The sequence below is a fragment of the Rana temporaria genome, chromosome 8, assembly GCF_905171775.1.
Source record: "Rana temporaria chromosome 8, aRanTem1.1, whole genome shotgun sequence".
NCBI classification, from domain to species: Eukaryota; Metazoa; Chordata; class Amphibia; order Anura; family Ranidae; genus Rana; species Rana temporaria.
Window position 1 is genome coordinate 181,504,241 of NC_053496.1, and position 18,614 is coordinate 181,522,854.

The window sequence follows — 18,614 nt, forward strand, 5'->3', positions numbered from 1 at the left end:
TCTGGACTCTTTGAAACTTGACTTTCTGAACTCTGAAATTGGACCCTTTGGAATTGGACTCTCCATCTCACAAATAAAACCCAATGAATGACTCTCTATGAACTGATGAATCGATCATCTGAAAATTATGGTGATTGGTAAAAAAAAAAGATTCGGGAAAGAATATTGTGTTTTATTTTACAAGATCAGAATAACCAATTACCGCAAAGTACATTTTATGACTAAAATAAAGCTCAAATCTTTTATAATAGAATCAGCAAATGTATTAATAATCATACATTGGTATTGTCTTGATTGCTCACTTGTTGCCCCATGCAGTGTCATGATCGTCTGGCAATTGGCCAATATATTCTCAAGATTTTCTGGCACAGACACGGTGGGGTTCCCGGTCATGCAGTATATACAGATCTGGGGGCCCGGTTGGCGTTGAGGCAGAGGTCAGAGCATGGGATTAATGTTAGTAGTGGAGGAAGTTTTCGCTGCTCATTCTACTTATGTTTCTTAGCATGCTAAGAAACTTGTCCGCTGGAAGCCTGTCTGTCGGACATGTCCGATGGTCCGAGAACCCGCGCATGGCGTCGAAGTGATTCGACGTATGCGTGGAAGTATTGAACTTCCGGGTTCGCGCACGTCACCATGTCAACGTCGCCGCCACGTCACCGCGTATTCTGTCCGCGGGGAATTTGGTCTGATGGTGTGTACACACATCAGACCAAATGATCCCAGCAGACATGTCCGATGAAAACGGTCCGCGGACCGTTTTTATCGGACATGTCTGGTCGTGTGTATGAGGCCTTAAGGTTTGACCTCATATTAGATGGTTTTGGTAAATCTGAGTTTTGAGCTGGGAATTTGAGGAGAAGAATGAGGGGCTTTGTGCTAGAATGAGGAGATTGGGTGGGGGGGGGGGGGGGGGATTTGTCCTGGGAAGAAGGGTTTATACTTAAAAAGGGGGGGGGATTTGTGCTGGAAGGGAGAACTTGGAAAAGGGATGAGTATTTGTGATGGAAGGAGGGGTTGGGGTGGATTTGTACTCAAAGGAGGGATGTGGAGGGAGATTTTGTCCTGGGAGGGGGGATTTCGGGAGAGACTAAGAAGATTTATAATAGAAAAAGAGGTTTGGGGGTGTTTGTGCTGGGAGGGTGGATTTTGCGGAGAGACAAGGAGGATGAGTACTAGAAGGAGGGGTTGGGGGAGATTTCTGCTCAAAGGGGGGATGGGGAGGGAGAATTTGTCCTGGGAGGGGGGATTTGGGGAGAGACTAAGAAGATTTATGATAGAAAAAGAGGTTTGGGGGGGATTTGTGCTGGGAGGGTGGATTTTGGGGAGAGACAGGGAGGATAAGTGCTAGAAGGAGGGGTTGGGGGGATTTATTCTCAAAAAGGAAATGGAAGGGGGGGGTTGTCCTGTGACGGGGGATTTGGTGAGAGAATAAAATGTGTGCTAGAAGAAGATAGTTTTATTGGGAGGGGGATTTTTCTAGAAGAGGGGGATTTGGGTGGGATTTATGCTCAGGGGGGATTTGTGCTGGTGGGAGAATAAGGGGAGAATAAGGGGAGGAGTTGATCTAAAAGGAGGGGTTTAGTGGGATGTATGCTCAAAGAGGGGGTGGGGGGATTTGGGGAGAGAATAAGATGTGTGCTAGAAGAAGATGTTTGGGGGGGGGGGGGTTGTGCTGGGAGGGTGGATTTTGGGGAGAGACAGGAAGGATAAGTGCTAGAAGGAGGGGGGGTGGAAGGGGGTATTTTGGAGGAATGAGGGGGGTTTGTACTGGAAGGAAAGGTTTGGGGAGAAGGATTAATGCTGGGGGGGGGGGGATTAGGGAGGAGGATTTCTACTGGAAGGGGGGTCTGGACCCTCGTGGACTGGGGGGGGGTGGAAGGGGGTATTTGGGAGGAATGAGGGGGGGTTTGTACTGGAAGGAAAGGTTTGGGGGAGAAGGATTAATGTGGAGAGGGGGGATTGGGGGAGGATTTGTACTGGAAGGGGGATTTGGGGGACCCTGGTGTACTCTCCATCCCACTAATAATAACCTCCCCAATGGATGAGATTCCAATCAGCGAATAGAAGACAAGACTCAGGAGAGATGATTGTTTATTGGAGAAGAAGGGATCGGCACACAGGGGGGGGGGGGAATAAACTTTCCAATCCAATCTTTTAAAATAAAAATCAGAAATCCGTCCCGGGTATTAATAATCCTACATTGGCTGACCAATAAGAAGCCGGTAAAGGAGAACGACACTCAGCAGCCAATAGGAACCTCTGAGATGACAACGCCATTGATTGGTTGATGGAGGAAACTGTTGCACCCGTTTAGAATCCAGCGTCCATTTCCCGTACTTCCAGCAGGGGGCGGTACTCTGATGTTTCATTATATTTCCATTATTATTAAACACTTCCCGCACAGGTAAAAGGAGTGAAACACTTCCCGCACTCTGAACACGAATGGCGTCCCTCTGAACTGATGTCTAAAATGAATGTTTAACAGAGTGAATCTTTCTCTGGTGCTGAAGGAGGATTCCTTTTTGACTAAAACCTTTCCCGCACTCTGAACATGAATAGGGACGCTCACCCGTGTGTATTCTCTGGTGTAAACGAAGACCTCCTTTCTCAGTGAAACATTTCCCGCACTCTGTACATGAATAGGGACGCTCCCCTGTGTGAACTCTCTGATGCCCAAGAAGCAACTTTTTTTCAGAAAAACTTTTCCCGCACTCGGAACATGAATAGGGGCGCTCACCTGTGTGAACTCTCTGGTGCCTTAGAAGGGTTTCTGTTCCTCTAAAACACTTCCCGCACTCAGAACACGAAAAAGGACGCTCACCAGTGTGTATTCTCTGGTGTCTAAGAAGACCTCCTTTGTGAGGGAAACCTCTCCCACACTCTGGACATGAATAGGGACGCTCGCCTGTATGAACTTTCTGATGCCTAACAAGGTAACTTTTCGATGCAAAACATTTCCCGCACTCGGAACATGAAAAAGGACACTCACCACCAGTGTGAATTCTCTGGTGCTGAAGAAGGTCTACTTTTCGACTAAAACATTTCCCGCACTCTGAGCATGAATAAGCATGCTTACCAGTGTGAATTCTCTGGTGCTGAGAAAGGTTTCCTTTACTACTAAAACATTTCCCGCACTCTGAACACGAATAGGGACGCTCCCCCGTGTGACTTCTCTGGTGTATAAGAAGGACTGCTTTTGAACTAAAACCTTTCCCGCACTCTAAACATGAAATAGGATGCTCATCAGTGTGAGTTTGCATGTGTCTAAGAAGTTGACTTTTCCCATTAAAACATTTCCCGCACTCTGAACATGAAAAAGGATCTTCAGCTGTGTGACTCTTCTGATGTGAAATAAGACTTGCTTTCCGGGTGAAACATTTTCCGCACGCTGGACAGGAATAAAGACGTTCACTAACATGACATCTCTGGTGGCTAAGAAGGTGTTCCTTCTGAGTAAAACATTTCCCGCACTCTGAACACGACAACGAGTTCTCTCCTGTATGAACCCCTTTATGGTTTGGAGAAGATTCCTTGAGATTAGATGGATCTCCGCACCCATCCGCACTGTCAGATATTAGAGGACGATCTGAAGGCCAAGGAGGTGACTTATGAGGAGATTCCTCAGAATTAGACACATCCAATGATCTCTTCCAATGGTCAGGTCTGTCATGTTTATTAGGAGGAATGGAATTTACTTTTGGAGAACATCCAATGTCATCATCATCTGTATTCACATCTTCCTCCGATGTCCTTCTATTCCCACCACACAGTCCATCTGTAAGAAGGCAATAAAATATTGAGGAATGGAGATGGACCCTTATATGGAACATTTAGCTGTGGAGTAGATACATCGATGATGTTCTTATGGTCATCCTCTAAGTCTCCTCAATTTTTTTCCTCACTGAACGCATTTGTTGGGAACATGTAAGAAGGAAATATAATATTGAGGAATCTCTCAAATCTCTCTCAGATCTGATGGATCACTGAAATGTTATTTTGCATTACCTAAGAATACACCTGGGTGGTTATATTACATATCCTCATCATACAGTATCTCCTCCTCATTTTTCGGGAACATGACATTATATTGAGGAATGGAGATGGACCTTTCATATGGTGTACAGTATCTCCTCCTCATTTGTTGGGTACATGACGTTATATTGAGGAATGGAGATGGACCTTTCATATGGTGTACAGTATCTCCTCCTCATTTGTTGGGAACATGACGTTATATTGAGGAATGGAGATGGACCTTTCATATGGTGTACAGTATCTCCTCCTCATTTGTTGAGAACATGACGTTATATTGAGGAATGGAGATGGACCTTTCATATGGTGTACAGTATCTCCTCCTCATTTGTTGGGAACATGACGTTATATTGAGGAATGGAGATGGACCTTTCATATGGTGTACAGTATCTCCTCCTCATTTGTTGGGAACATGACGTTATATTGAGGAATGGAGATGGACCTTTCATATGGTGGACAGTATCTCCTCCTCATTTGTTGGGAACATGACGTTATATTGAGGAATGGAGATGGACCTTTCATATGGTGTACAGTATCTCCTCCTCATTTGTTGGGAACATGACGTTATATTGAGGAATGGAGATGGACCTTTCATATGGTGGACAGTATCTCCCCCTCATTTGTTGGGAACATGACGTTATATTGAGGAATGGAGATGGACCTTTCATATGGTGTACGGTATCTCCTCCTTATTTGTTGGGAACATGACGTTATATTGAGGAATGGAGATGGACCCTTTATATGGAACATTTAGCTGTGGAGTAGATACATCGACGATGTTGTTATGGTCATCCTCTAAGGCCGGGTACTAACGAGCAAACATGTACAATGAAACCGGTCCGTCGGACCGTTTTCACCGTACATGTCTGCCAGAGGGCTTCTGTACGATGGCTGTACTAACCATCGTACAGAAGTCCGCGCGTAAACAATACGCGGGGCGTGTCCGCGTTGTCGCCGCGACGATGACGCGGCGACGTGGGCGGGCCTGCCATTTAAAGGCTTCCACGCATGCGTCGAAGTCATTCGACGCATGCGAGGGACGGCGGGCGCTCGGACATGTACGGTAGGTCTGTACTGACGACCGTACATGTCCGAGCGGGCAGGATTCAAGCGGACGGTTTTAAAACACGTCCAGGAATATTTGTCTGCTGGGAAAAGGCAAATGTTTTCTGGAATTCGGCCCGCTCGCGCCTATACACGACCGAACATGTATGCTGAAACTGGTCCGCGGACCAGTTTCAGCATACATGTTTGGTCGTGTGTACGGGGCCTAAGTCTCCTCAATTTTTTTCCTTACTGAACGCATTTGTTGGGAACATGACATTATATTGAGGAATGGAGATGGACCTTTCATATGGTGTACAGTATCTCCTCCTCATTTGTTGGGAACGTGACGTTATATTGAGGAATGGAGATGGACCTTTCATATGGTGTACAGTATCTCCTCCTCATTGAAATTGAGGAGATGGAAGGTGGATTTGGGGTGTGTAGGTCGGCTTTAAACCATTTTTGCATCTAGTGATTATTATGTACCTGAGCTGATATCTGAAGAAGTTTCTTCCTCTTTAACTGCGTCCATCATCCCGATTTCCTTTGTAAATTGCTGATCGCCCTTCACATACGTCTCTTCTTTGTTTATATCCTCTATTTTTACGTTAATCAGATCTTCATCCTAAACCAACACATGGCAGAAAATAATATCTTTAACATGTAAAATGTAATATGCTGTCAGGAAGTTTAAACCAATAATCAAGACAGCAGTATGGACTATTCAAATCATTGATAGAGGACAGTGTCTCCAGCCTTCCTGTGTGCTCATTGGCTTAAAAGAAATGAATAGATGTGAACCACACTGGCTTGATTATCTTCCTGAGTTTATTACTGTAAAGGCTCGGTCATAGATGGTTCGAATCTCGGCCTTGTTGAGCCGTGTATGGCCGGCCTGACTCTGTCAAGAGATTTTTTAGCACAATAAAATCACCAATGAAAGTACAGTATGGACTACGTAACCAGGGCTGTATCTAACCTGTCTGATGTGGGGGTACAGGGGGGCAGAGGATGCGACGTTAGCAGGGAAATGTATAGGAGTCAGTAGGGCAGTGTACAGGGGTCAGCATGGCAGAGGGCAGGGATCAATATGGCAGAAAACAGGGGTCACAAGGGCAGAGGAAAGGGGGTCAGAAGGACAGGGGTCAGCAGGACAGATGATAGGGGTCAGTAGGGCAATTTACAGGGGTTAGCAGGGCAGGGTACAGGGGGGTCAGCAGGGCAGGGGAAAGGAATCAGAAGGGCAGCATACAGGGGGTCAGCAGGACAGAGTATAGGGTCAGCAGGGCAATGTACAGGGCAGGGGTCAGCATGGCAGGGAGCAGGGGGTCACCTGGGCAGAGGACAGGGGTCAGAATTGCAGTATACAGGGGTTAGCAGGACAGAGGATAGGGGTTAGCAGGGCAGGGAGCAGGCGGTCACCTAGGCAGAGGACAGGGGTCAGAAGGGCTGAGGACAGGGGTCAGCAGGATGAGGACAGGGGTCAGCAGGATGAGGACAGGGGTCAGCAGGATGAGGACAGGGGTCAGCAGGATGAGGACAGGGGTCAGCAGGATGAGGACAGGGGTCAGCAGGACAAAGAGTAGAAGTCAGTAGTGAAATGGACAGGGGTCAGCAGGGCAGGGTACAGGGCGTCACCTGGGCAGTGTACAGGGGTCAGCAGGACAGAGGAAAGGGGGTCAGCAGGACAGAGGAAAGGGGGTCATCTGGGCAGGGGTACAGGGGGTCAGCAGGATTTAGGAAAGGGGGTCAGCAGGGCATGGTACAGGGGGTCAGCAGGGCAGAGGACGGGGGTCAGCTGGGCAGAAGAAGACAGTATAACTGCTGGCAAGGCACTTAGCAGAGCTCTTCCTCCCCCACACAGCACATAGATGAGATCGGATTCCCTTACAGACAGCCCGGATCTGCACAGTGTGTAGCTGGCTACTGCAGCTGCTCTGCAATTCCAATCTCGGAATTTTACAGGTCCGAACTGCAACACAACAACCAGCTACACACTGTGCAGATCCAGGGCTTTGTCTGTAAGGGAATCTGATCTCTGCTGTGTGCAGTGTGGACAGTACCAGGACAAGGTCACTACAGAGACTACAGAGACCGCTTCCACAGAGACTACACACCACAAAGACTACCCCCCCCTCACAGAGACTGTCCCCCACAGAGACTACCCCCCACAGACACTACACCCCACAAAGACTACCCCCCCCACAGAGACTGTCCCCCACAGAGACTACACCCCACAGAGACTACCCCCCCTCACAGAGACTGTTCCCCACAGAGACTGTTCCCCACAAAGACTACCCCCCACAGACACTATACCCCACAAAGACTACCCCCCCCCCACAGAGACTGTCCCCCACAGAGACTACACCCCACAAAGACTACCCCCCCCCCTCACAGAGACTACAACCACCGAGACAACAACATTTGCAGAGTAGTTAATAAACGATCCCTTACCAGTAAAGAGTAAAAGTAAAGTTGTGGTGGATTATAATCACACCCGGGGAGTGGCAGGGCTCCTTATGTGATGACCTGCAGAGAATGTTCAGAGAGCTTCCAAGGAGATCGATTGACAGAGCCTTAGATGGAGGGAGCGAGTGTTTTTCTGGCTACAGACAGAGAGAGAGAGAGAGCCCTTCTATTGTGTGAGAATGACGATCTGTAAGGTTGTGAGAGCGATCGATCAAGATTGAATGTGTCTGCAGTGTGTGAGAGAGAGTGCGTCTTTCGAGTGAGAGAGTGGTTCCGTCTCAGAGTGATTGACTGAGGCAGTGCATCCGAGTGATCCCCTCCCTCTCTGAACTTCACCTTTTATTCTCGTATCTAAGGACTGGCCTAGAGGGCGTCGTTCAGAATGAATGGAAGGCACTTCTATTCATTAACCTAATGTTTGTTTAGGTGATGACAATAGCTGCCCAGCAGGTGGCACTCTAAGACCAGGAATTCCTATTTTAGAACTTCTGGGAATAAAATTATATTTATTCAAACCAACCCAATCTGGGACATTTTATTTTTATCCCTGAGTTATCTCTAGATATAATGCCCTCATAATAGGAGGGTACACCTCAAAGACCCCAGATCTCTCCATAAAGAGGACCTGTCATGACCAGTGCTATCACAAGGGATGTTGTTTATCACTTGTGAAAGCAATAAAAACATTTTTTTTTTAAATGGCTTCATAAATAATAACTATTATTTATTATTATTTGCACAGCCATTTTTAAAAACACTAGTTTTCAGGAATAAAAATACACGTTATCCACTTCACCTGCAAGCCTATTCTGACACTGCTCTCCTACATATAAAAATCAGCAGGGTTTTTTTTTTTTTGTGCTAGAAAATTACTTAGAAAACATTATATATATTTTTGAAAGCAGAGACCTTGGAGAAATAAAATGTTTATTTTTTTGAAATTTTGTATTATTATTGTTTTTTATTGATTAATATTAATTTATTATTAATAATAATAATACAGAATAATATTAACAAAAAAAAACCCATTAACAATAATAATATTATTATTATTAATGATGATGATAAAATAGTAATAAATGAAAAATAGTAATAAAAAAATTGTAACAGCCACCATTTTATTCTCTAGAGTCTCTGCTTTCAAAATATACAGTGTGTGTGTGTGTGTGTGTGTGTGTGTGTGTGTGTGTGTGTGTATATATATATATATATATATATATACACACACACACACACACACACACTTTTTTTTTTATTAATATATTTTATTTATTACTATTTTTATCATCATTATTATTATTATCGTTTTATATGATTAATATCATTGTGTATATTATTAATAATAATAATAATAATAATAATAGCCCCCAAACCTATTCTGGCACGTCTCTCCTACATGTAAAACTCAGCTTCTTCTTTTTTTTGCTAGCAAATTACTTAGAACCCACAAACCTCATATATACTGTATATTTTGAAAGCAGAGACAAAATGGTGGCTGCCACAATTTTTTTTTATTACAATTTTTTTATTACAATTTTTATCATTATTATTATTAAGATTATTATTGTTATTTTTTATGATTAGTATTATTGTGTATTATTATTAATAATAATAATAATAATAATAATAATAAACATAATATCCCCAAACCTACAAACCTATTATATATATATATATATATATATATATATATATATATATATATATATATATATATATATATATACATACACACTGTATATTTTGAAAGCAGAGACTCTAGAGAATAAAATGGTGGCCGTCATTTTTTTTTTATTAATATTTTTTATTTATTACTATTTTTAACATCATTATTAAGATTATCATTGTTATTGTTTTTTTTTTTTCATTTTGGGATTTTAGATTATTTATTTACTAATTATTATTCTTAATTCCCCAACACATTACCTTTTAAATATTGTGTATTATTTATTATTATTATTATTATTATTATTATTATTATTATTATTATTATTATTAATAGCCCCAAACCTATTCTGGCACGTCTCTCCTACATGTAAAAATCTAAATATTTTTTTTGCTAGAAAATTACTTAGAACCCCCAAACCTTATATATATATTTTACATAAAAAATGGTGTTGCAAACATCATGTGACATTTTTTTACGTCGCTTCCGTAAGGCTTTTTTCAGCGTATAGTTACCCCTGCTATATGAGGCGTATCCTATGTTAAGTATGGATGTCGTTCCCGCATCGAATTTTGAAGATTTTACGTCGTTTGCGTAAGTCGTTCGCGAATAGGGCTTTGCGTAGAATGACGTTCACGTCGTAAGCATTGGCTTGTTGCGGGTTCATTTCGAGCATGCGCACTGGGATACCCCCACGGACGGCGCATGCGCCAATCAGATAAAACGTCATTTACGTCGGGTCAAGACGTATTACCATAAAACACGCCCCCATCTCATCCATTTGAATTGCGCGCCCTTACGCCGACACAGTTACACTACGCCGCCATAACTTACGGCGCAAATTCTTTGAGAATACGGGAAATACGCTGTAAGTTACGGCGGCGTAGTGTATCTGACATACACTACGCTGGCCGTAAAGAAGCGCCGCGCGTCGTGGATCTGGCCCACAATGTTTTGGGGCTCTAAATCATTTTCCTGGTCCCTCCATGGCAGCATACCTGTGACAAGCTCCGCCTTGGCTCCTCCCTCAGGACTAGTGAATATTATAAAAGTGTTGGTTAGCACAGCCCCCACATTCTCCTTTTTTTCCTCATACCTCATGGCAGTGAATTCTGGTCGGTTGTCCTTACCTTCTGCATTCGGCAGCTTCCGTCTGGGTTCAAGCCTCTCCCGGACGCGGTCCCTTCTCTTGGGCAGCTAAATGCGCTGATAAGGTAGGGAGTCCCTTCTGTAGGATCTTTTGGGACAAGCAGTTTGTCTCTTAACTAAGAGCTCTATCTGCACAGTGGTGTTTAGGCATTTGCTCAGTTGTTGGTTACAGAGGTAGCAGCCATTTCTGCATTTACTTTTGTTTTCTCTCCAGGTTTTCTCCCAATCCTGCCTTGCACTAGTCCTCTTTGTATTCATTCCCCTTTCTTATTGTGCCTAGCCCCCTGTAAACTTTTCCAGCTCCTTAGGAGCCGCGCTCGCTTAGCGCCGGCTTTTTATTTATGTTCGGCGTCCTCAGTCGCGTTCTGCACATGCGCCGGCGGTGCGCGTCTTCCGGGTTCTCGTCCCGACGGTCGGCGCATGCGCGGTGGATCCGGAGGCTGCGGTGGCCATTTTGGATGAGGGCAGAGCGACGCTTTTTGCCCACAAGATTCTTCGCCTCTATGGATCCCTCTAGTGCATGGGTCTTCAAACTACGGCCCTCCAGTTGTTCAGGAACTACAATTCCCATCATGCCTAGTCATGTCTGTGAATGTCAGTGTGTTACAATGCCTCATGGGATGTGTAGTTCTACAACAGCTGGAGGGCCATAGTTTGAGGATCCCTGCTCTAGTGGCTTCAGTGAGACACCTAAAGGTTGCAGGAAGTACTACGCAGTCAGATGGCTCCAGGGAAACACTCTCTTCTCTTCAGGTAAGTAAAAGTAAAAAAAAAAAAAAATAATAATAATAATGTATGCATACATATGTTTTCTTTTAAAAATAAGACGGATACGTGTATTATATGTTTATTTAAGTAAAAAAAAAAAAAAAAGGGGAAGTAGAAGAAATATAGCTTAAGTAAAATATAATAATTAAAGATAAATACACATATAAAATAAAATATATTTTTTTCGTGTCTCCGGGAATAAAAAAAAAAAAATCACACCATTTATTCAGAGGTAAATCCCCAGATTAGGATCTGACCCCTGGTTTCCTCTTTATTCTTTTCTTGGCTGCTACTTCTGCTAAATCCACTCAGTGTGAGCCATTCGCCACCTGTACAAGATCCTACTCTACAGATGAGGTAAGGACCTACGTTCAGGTAAGCTTACAGATCTTAAAGGAAAAGAGTGCACTGAGGCTGGTACTTTCTTTTCAGCCCTGTACGCCAGAAGATGTCTAAGAGAACCTCAAGGCGACATGTGGACCATGGTGACTCTAGTCCACGTGGAGACGGGTCGTCCAGGCATAGGGATCATAGGAGTGGCAGGTAATCATCGGCCAAATAAACGCCGTCACTCGCGCTCTTTGAAGCCTAGATCCCCGAAATGTCAGACCCGTGGAGTCACCCCACTTCCAGACAAACCGGTCTGGCGGAATTGCCCAGTGGCAGAGGGCCAAAGCCTGCAAATGGCGGACCTACCTAAATACGCGGGAGAGAGTTCCTTTGCGGATTTGGGCCCCACAATGCCGCCACAACAACCGGCATCTTCTACTCTGGAGCAATCGGCGGAGGCGTCCATTCCCGGGCCATCTTCAAGTGAAATCTCGCCCAACGCCTGTCTCTTCCTTCAAACATCGGGAAGAGAATACTATCTCAGGGGACTTCTCCGATGTCCATGATGCCTTTTGTTTCGCTTTCACCACGGTCCAGCCGTATGTGCAGGCGGTGAAACTAGCAATCGGCTGGGAGGAGACTGGCACAGAAGTCTAAATCGTGCCTCCCTTTTCTCCTCCAGATTGCCTTTTCCCTCTCATGGGCAAATTGAGGAGTGTGATTGAGGAAGAGTGGAAGAGGACGGAGAGAGAATTCTCCATTGTTCAACTAGGAAAGTTATACCTCCTCAAAAGCAGTTTCCGCAATGCTTGGAAGCCCTCCAGTAGTCGATGGAGTGGTGGTAAAGTTGGCAAAGAACGTCACATTGCCCATGTAAGACTCAACCTCACTTAGAGGTCACTGATTGTACCTGTGTAATGGGCCATGTTGGGCCTTGTTCGGCTCAGTAAATACTGGCCGGCTGCTGTTTTGTTTTCTATGTCTCTTGTATAAAAAATAAAAAAAGGGGACTCGACTTCACTTAGGCACCCACTAGACAGAAGGTTGGATCTTGACGGTGGGCAAACACTTGTAATCCTGCGATGGCCCTGACATCAATGTCCACCCCCCTTTACGTCTGGACAGATGTGATGGAGTGCGCAATGCAACTGGATATCCCAAGGGGGATACCACCAGGGCCTTAGATGAGCTAAAGCTCTAAGCAGATCTTATTGGTGAATCCGCAATCGATTCTTTTCTATGCTCCCCTGGGTCAATGCTCCACATAGTCATGGCCAAACGGGCCTTGTGACTGGAACCATAGTCAACAGATATTGCCTCAAAACAGAGCTGGTACAAGATACCTTCTGACGGGAAAGCCTTGTTTAGGGAGAAATTGGGTAAGACCATCTCTCGCATCAATGGCGGGAAATTAGGCCTGTTACCCCAAGACAGACGACCCGGGTGCTCCAGCTCATTCGCACCAAGTTTTTAATACTCCAAGAGTGAGGACTACAGACAGTCCAGACGGAAGAAGGCTGTAGGCAGAGCTAGAGAAGCAAGCATTCCACCTTCCTCAAGCCCGTATGCGGAAGCTCATGCCTACCTCCACAGGATTCTGCCAAATCCTTTTTCCCAAGGGGGGTCAGACTCAAGTACTTCTCGAGGATCCGGGTTCAAGGTGCAGGGATCCGTGGGTAGTCTTCACAGTTGAATATGGTCACTTCTGGGCGTTTATAGACACCCCCCCTCCAAATCTTATTTTTTTCCGACAAGGGTGTCGAGGTTCCCCCAGAAAATCTGAAGCACTACAGTGTTTTTTCTTCTCTCCTGTGCAGGAGCAGCAAGCAGTGGTCCCAGTACCTCTATCAGAGAGATTCTCGGTTTTTACTCCACCCTGTTTCTAGTTCCCAAGAGAAACGAAGGTTGGAGTTCCGTGATGGATCTGAAGAGTCTAACTCGCTAAGATCCTCCTGGAAATCTCTAAATGGTTTCGCTTCAAACGATTGTTCGTTTATTCCAACCGAGGTATTGGATGTTATCAATAGACTTGCAGGATGCTTACCTGCATGTACCTGTACTCCTCTCCTGAAATATCCAGGGTTTGCAGTGGGGCATGTACATCTTCAATTTTTGAGCCTTCCCATTCGGCCTCTGCACATCACCAAAAGTCTTTATGAAGATCCTAATTGCTATCATAACCCCTCCAGGAGAATTAGGACTCTGAAGTACACCACTACAGGGATGACCTTTGTCCCATGGTGAAGAATCCAGCCCAATTAGTGGAACAGAACAGTACAGTAAACTTCCCGCCTCAAAGGTAAAGTCCACTATTCGGCAGATGAAGGGTGTCAGTGTGACATCCTACCTGTGGGCATTGAACTGTCTGAGCCTAATAGGCCAGATGTTGTCATGCATCACTATGGTATTAGCATTCGAGACATTTCCAGCCAGAGTTTTGGAGGCGACAGAACAGACCGTATCTATCTCAATCCATATACCTGACGACCCTGATGCCCAGGAGTCTACATGGGTGGATGAAGAAATACACGCTTATGAAATCGCATCCATCAGGACATGTCAACTGGATCACAACTACTACCGATACCAGTGCGGCAAGTGGGGGCTCACACTAGATCCAGATCTCAGGGCAGGGAAGATGGTCCTTCCATACAACATGCCTAGTATCGAATAGCCTGGAGGTTCAGGAATCCTTCCTTTTGCATTGCTAACACTAGAAATTTGAGGTACAGGCAACCCAGTTCCCACCTCCGAATGGCCAAGAGGGCTGCAGTGTCTTATTGGCACTGACAAGAAGGAATGCACAGCAGGACCTGCTGAGGGAAGTGGAAACAATAATCCTTTGGGCAGAAAGGAATCTAAAGACTTAAAAACAGCCTTTCTGCCCAGTCATCTCAATTCAAGGGCTGTCCACCTATCTCGGGGGTTCGTTGATTCCAAAGAATGGTTTCTGCACCAGAAAGTTTTCACCTAGATAGTGGTCCAGTGGGTCCCCTCGAGCCGGACCTATTTGCGACAGCACCAAGATTTCAAAGTTCGTCCCGAGGCCTCCTCATCCCCAAGCAGAAGCAGTAAGATGCGATCCCTGCAACCTGGTCTATGCCTTTTTTCCAGGGTCTCTCATTCCAAAGCTCCTGTGGAGCCTCATGGTAGGAACCATGACGGTGATAGCAGGCCTACCGCACTGGCCAAGACATCCTTGTTTTCCCACAACAATGTACCTGAATACCAAGCCTTCAGTCAGGGTTCCAATAATACCTTTCTCCTGTCATAAGTACGTCGCACCTATCCAGTTCCCCACAGGTTGGATCTTCACATCTGGCAGATGAAAGGGAAAGGTTCCAATCCATAGGATGTTCCAACAAGGTTATCGCAACCCTGCTCAGGGCAAGAAAGCCATCCACAAACAGGATATAGGATAGGCTTATATAGTTACATTGTTGATCAAGTTGAGAAAAGACTCAAGTCCATCCAGTACAACCACAAACAAGGTGCGGAACAGGTTCTGGGCCTTCATGATTGGCAGAAGCGGTGTTCCAGATTCTCCATCATCCTCTCAAATTCTTGAATGCTTGCAGGCAGGCTTAGACCTAGGTCTTGCTTGAGTACACTAAGGGTACGTGCAGCGGCAATTTCAGCAGCAGCCAGTTAAAATGGACAGAGGATTCATTAATAATCCAATTTTTCAAAGCCGTCAAAGAGCCGATCGCCAACTAAACAATCTTTTCCACTCGGGACCTTGCTATCATCCTAGAGTCCTTAGCCAATTCACCTCTTGTCCCTTCAGAGTCAACATCGCTTTGGAATCTAACCATGCAGCTATTCTTCTTCATAGCCATAATCTCTGGCAGACATGTTTGCAGTACTCCCAGATTTAGGAGCGGATTATAATCATATCATATTCTATCCTGACAGAGTGGAACTCGGAACTGTTCGGGGATTTAGCCCCAAGGTCATATCATCCTCGAACATGTCATAAACTTGGGCGCTTCCAACATTTTCAAGACAGGGCTCAGGTTCCCTTCACGAGCTGGACATTTTCTCCACTTTCAGGTGACATCCGCAGGCTACGGCATCCTTCAGGGACTCTACCAGGTTGTTTTTAACTCCCTAGGTTGGAAAACAAGGGCATGGAGGCGCCAGCAAGAACGATTGCCTTGTGGCTCATCCACAAGGTGTACAGGGCAAAAGGACTGTGATCCTCTTTGGCAGTCTGGGCGTACTCCACCAGAGCGGTTCCTGCCTCTTGGGCGGCAAGAGCGAGTGTATCAATTGAAGCTATTCGCAGCGCAACGACTGGGGCGTCCCAGCATATGTTTCTGAAAAATTTGCAGAGTGGAGCTCTTTTTCATCAGTGGAGTTCGGCAGTCAGACGGCGAATAGGCCTTTTGGTTCTTCTTTTAAATGATAAAAAAAAAAAAAAAAAAAACTCTTTGATTCATCCCACCCATCTCAGCTAGTTATTTGTCACAGGTATGCTGCCATGGAGGCACCAGGAAAACGGAAAATTGTATCATACTTACCAGTAATTTTCCTTTCCTGGTGCCTATCCATGGCAGCATACAATCCCTCCCTTCGGTATTCTATATTACGGAGAATGTGGGGGCTGTGCTAACCAACACTTTTATAATATTCACTAGTCCTGAGGGAGGAGCCAAGGCGGAGCTTGTCACAGGTATGCTGCCATGGATAGGCACCAGGAAAGGAAAATTACTGGTAAGTATGATACAATTTTCCGTTTTCTGGCAAAAAAATATTTTTACATGTAGGAGAGAAATGTCAGGACTGGCCCGGTGGCCATAAAATTAGCTTGTTAGCATTTTTCGATGTTTGGACAATGCAAGGAGCTGAGACTATTCAGAAAGTCGGGTTTCTGCCAGCTGGGTAAACAGACTTTGTGTTTCCTCGGGGATGAACTCTTTGTTGTCTGATTGATTATCCCCCCCATACATTGTTCCTCAGATTCCCATCACTAATTATTGGAAAAGAATGATCTAAAAACCTTTAGAAGGAAAATCAGCTTATAAGATCTGCACTTCGTCTGAGAAGGTGACACAGTAGAGAGGAACATATATGTTCCACCTACCTGATGATGGTGAGGGATGGTGTGACCCTCTCCATGGAGAAATAGACAGTGACATCCTGACACCTTATAGGAACCTGACACACACAATGATACAGTCACCATCCCAGAATCCTCCTCACCTCTCTGGTCAGAGCTGTGTTTTATTAATACAGATAAGAGTGATGTCATGTGACCTCCCAGAATCCTCCTCACCTCTCCGGCCAGGTCTGTGTATTATTATTAGAAGTAAGAGTGATGTCATGTGACCTCTCAGAATCCTCCTCACCTCCCAGTCAGGTCTGTGTTTTATTAATAGACATAAGAGTGATGTCATGTGACCTCCCAGAATCCTCCTCACCTCCCGGTCAGATCTGTGTTTTATTAATAGAGATAAGAGTGATGTCATGTGACCTCCCAGAATCCTCCTCACCTCTCCGGTCAGGTCTGTGTTTTATTAATAGAGATAAGAGTGATGTCATGTGACCTCCCAGAATCCTCCTCACCTCCCCAGTCAGGTCTGTGTATTATTATTAGAAGAGTGATGTCATGTGACCTCCCAGAATCCTCCTCACCTCTCCGGTCAGGTCTGTGTTTTATTAATAGACATAAGAGTGATGTCATGTGACCTCCCAGAATCCTCCTCACCTCCCCAGTCAGGTCTGTGTATAATTATTAGAAGAGTGATGTCATGTGACCTCCCAGAATCCTCCTCACCTCTCTGGTCAGGTCTGTGTATTATTATTAGAAGTAAGAGTGATGTCATGTGACCTCCCAGAATCCTCCTCACCTCTCCGGCCAGGTCTGTGTATTATTATTAGAAGTAAGAGTGATGTCATGTGACCTCTCAGAATCCTCCTCACCTCCCAGTCAGGTCTGTGTTTTATTAATAGACATAAGAGTGATGTCATGTGACCTCCCAGAATCCTCCTCAACTCCCGGTCAGATCTGTGTTTTATTAATAGAGATAAGAGTGATGTCATGTGACCTCCCAGAATCCTCCTCACCTCTCCGGTCAGGTCTGTGTTTTATTAATAGAGATAAGAGTGATGTCATGTGACCTCCCAGAATCCTCCTCACCTCCCCAGTCAGGTCTGTGTATTATTATTAGAAGAGTGATGTCATGTGACCTCCCAGAATCCTTCTCACCTCTCCGGTCAGTTCTGTACACTGGGGGGCTGTATAGAATATTCTCCTAACCTCATGCAGGTGCGAAATGATGGGGGGGGGGGGGTTAAAGGTATGGGTGGGAGGAGGGGTACAGAAGCAATGGGTGATGAGGGGAGGTGGGGTGCAGACACTCCTAATAATAAGATAATATTACCTCCCCCTCTCTGGTCTCACACTCTGCAAACTCTCCAGAAGATTCTTAGAGGAGACATTCTTCTTCGTAAGTTGCTTTTGAGCTACAACAAAATGGCCGCCACCCTTCCTTCACTGAGGACACTTCCTTCTCTCATACGGCACATGGATTTTCTCTAGTGGTGGTTTTGGCTCCACACGGGAACAAACGGAACATGGTCTCCCTCTCATATTGGCTCTTCTAACCACCTTGTATTGAATTGTACTGTAACTGTACTGTCTATCTTTATTATAGGACCTACAAGCGCCTTCTCTATCCGTCATTGAGAAAAGCCCCCCACCCGGCAAAGCACCTTGTCCTCTCCTCTTATCCATTGAGAAAAGTCCCCCCAAGCAAAGTACCTTGTACCCATGGACCTTCTCCCCTCAACTGTTGGCTCTCCTAGCCTCCTTGTATTGAATTGTACTGTAACTGTACCGTCTACCTTTATTATAGACCCTACAACGGGGATATGCAATTAGCGGACCTCCAGCTGTTGCAGAACTACAAATCCCATGAGGCATAGCAAGGCTCTGACAGCCATGAGCATGACACCCAGAGGCAGAGGCATGATGGGATTTGTAGTTTTGCAACATCTGGAGGTCCGCTAATTGCATATCCCTGCCCTACAAGCTCCTTCTCTCTCATTCATTGAGAAAAGCCAGCCCCCACCCGGCAAAGATGTCCTCTCCTTCTCTCTAATCCATTGAGAACCCCTCCCACCTCCGGCAAAGCACCATGACCTCTCC

General features: G+C 45.3%; 2 protein-coding genes across 3 annotated transcripts in view; both read right to left on the reverse strand.

The window, feature by feature from the left end:
* The window catches only part of LOC120910202 (gastrula zinc finger protein XlCGF26.1-like), a 1,148,070-nt gene that overhangs the window by 187,377 nt on the left and 942,079 nt on the right, over positions 1-18,614 (reverse strand). The gene's annotated exons all lie outside the window — the stretch shown is intronic.
* Positions 2,442-18,352, reverse strand: LOC120910120 (gastrula zinc finger protein XlCGF26.1-like). 2 transcript variants are annotated; one of them, XM_040321992.1, is made up of 3 exons: positions 17,848-18,352; positions 5,566-5,704; positions 2,442-3,778 (listed from the first exon to the last, which is right to left on the reverse strand). In XM_040321992.1, the coding sequence occupies exons 2-3, from the start codon at positions 5,612-5,614 to the stop codon at positions 2,469-2,471; spliced, it is 1,359 nt and encodes a 452-aa protein (XP_040177926.1). In that variant the 5' UTR covers positions 5,615-5,704; positions 17,848-18,352; the 3' UTR covers positions 2,442-2,468. The 2 variants fall into 2 exon arrangements, with proteins under 2 accessions (XP_040177926.1, XP_040177925.1); XM_040321991.1 differs by lacking the exon at positions 17,848-18,352 and adding an exon at positions 7,534-7,937.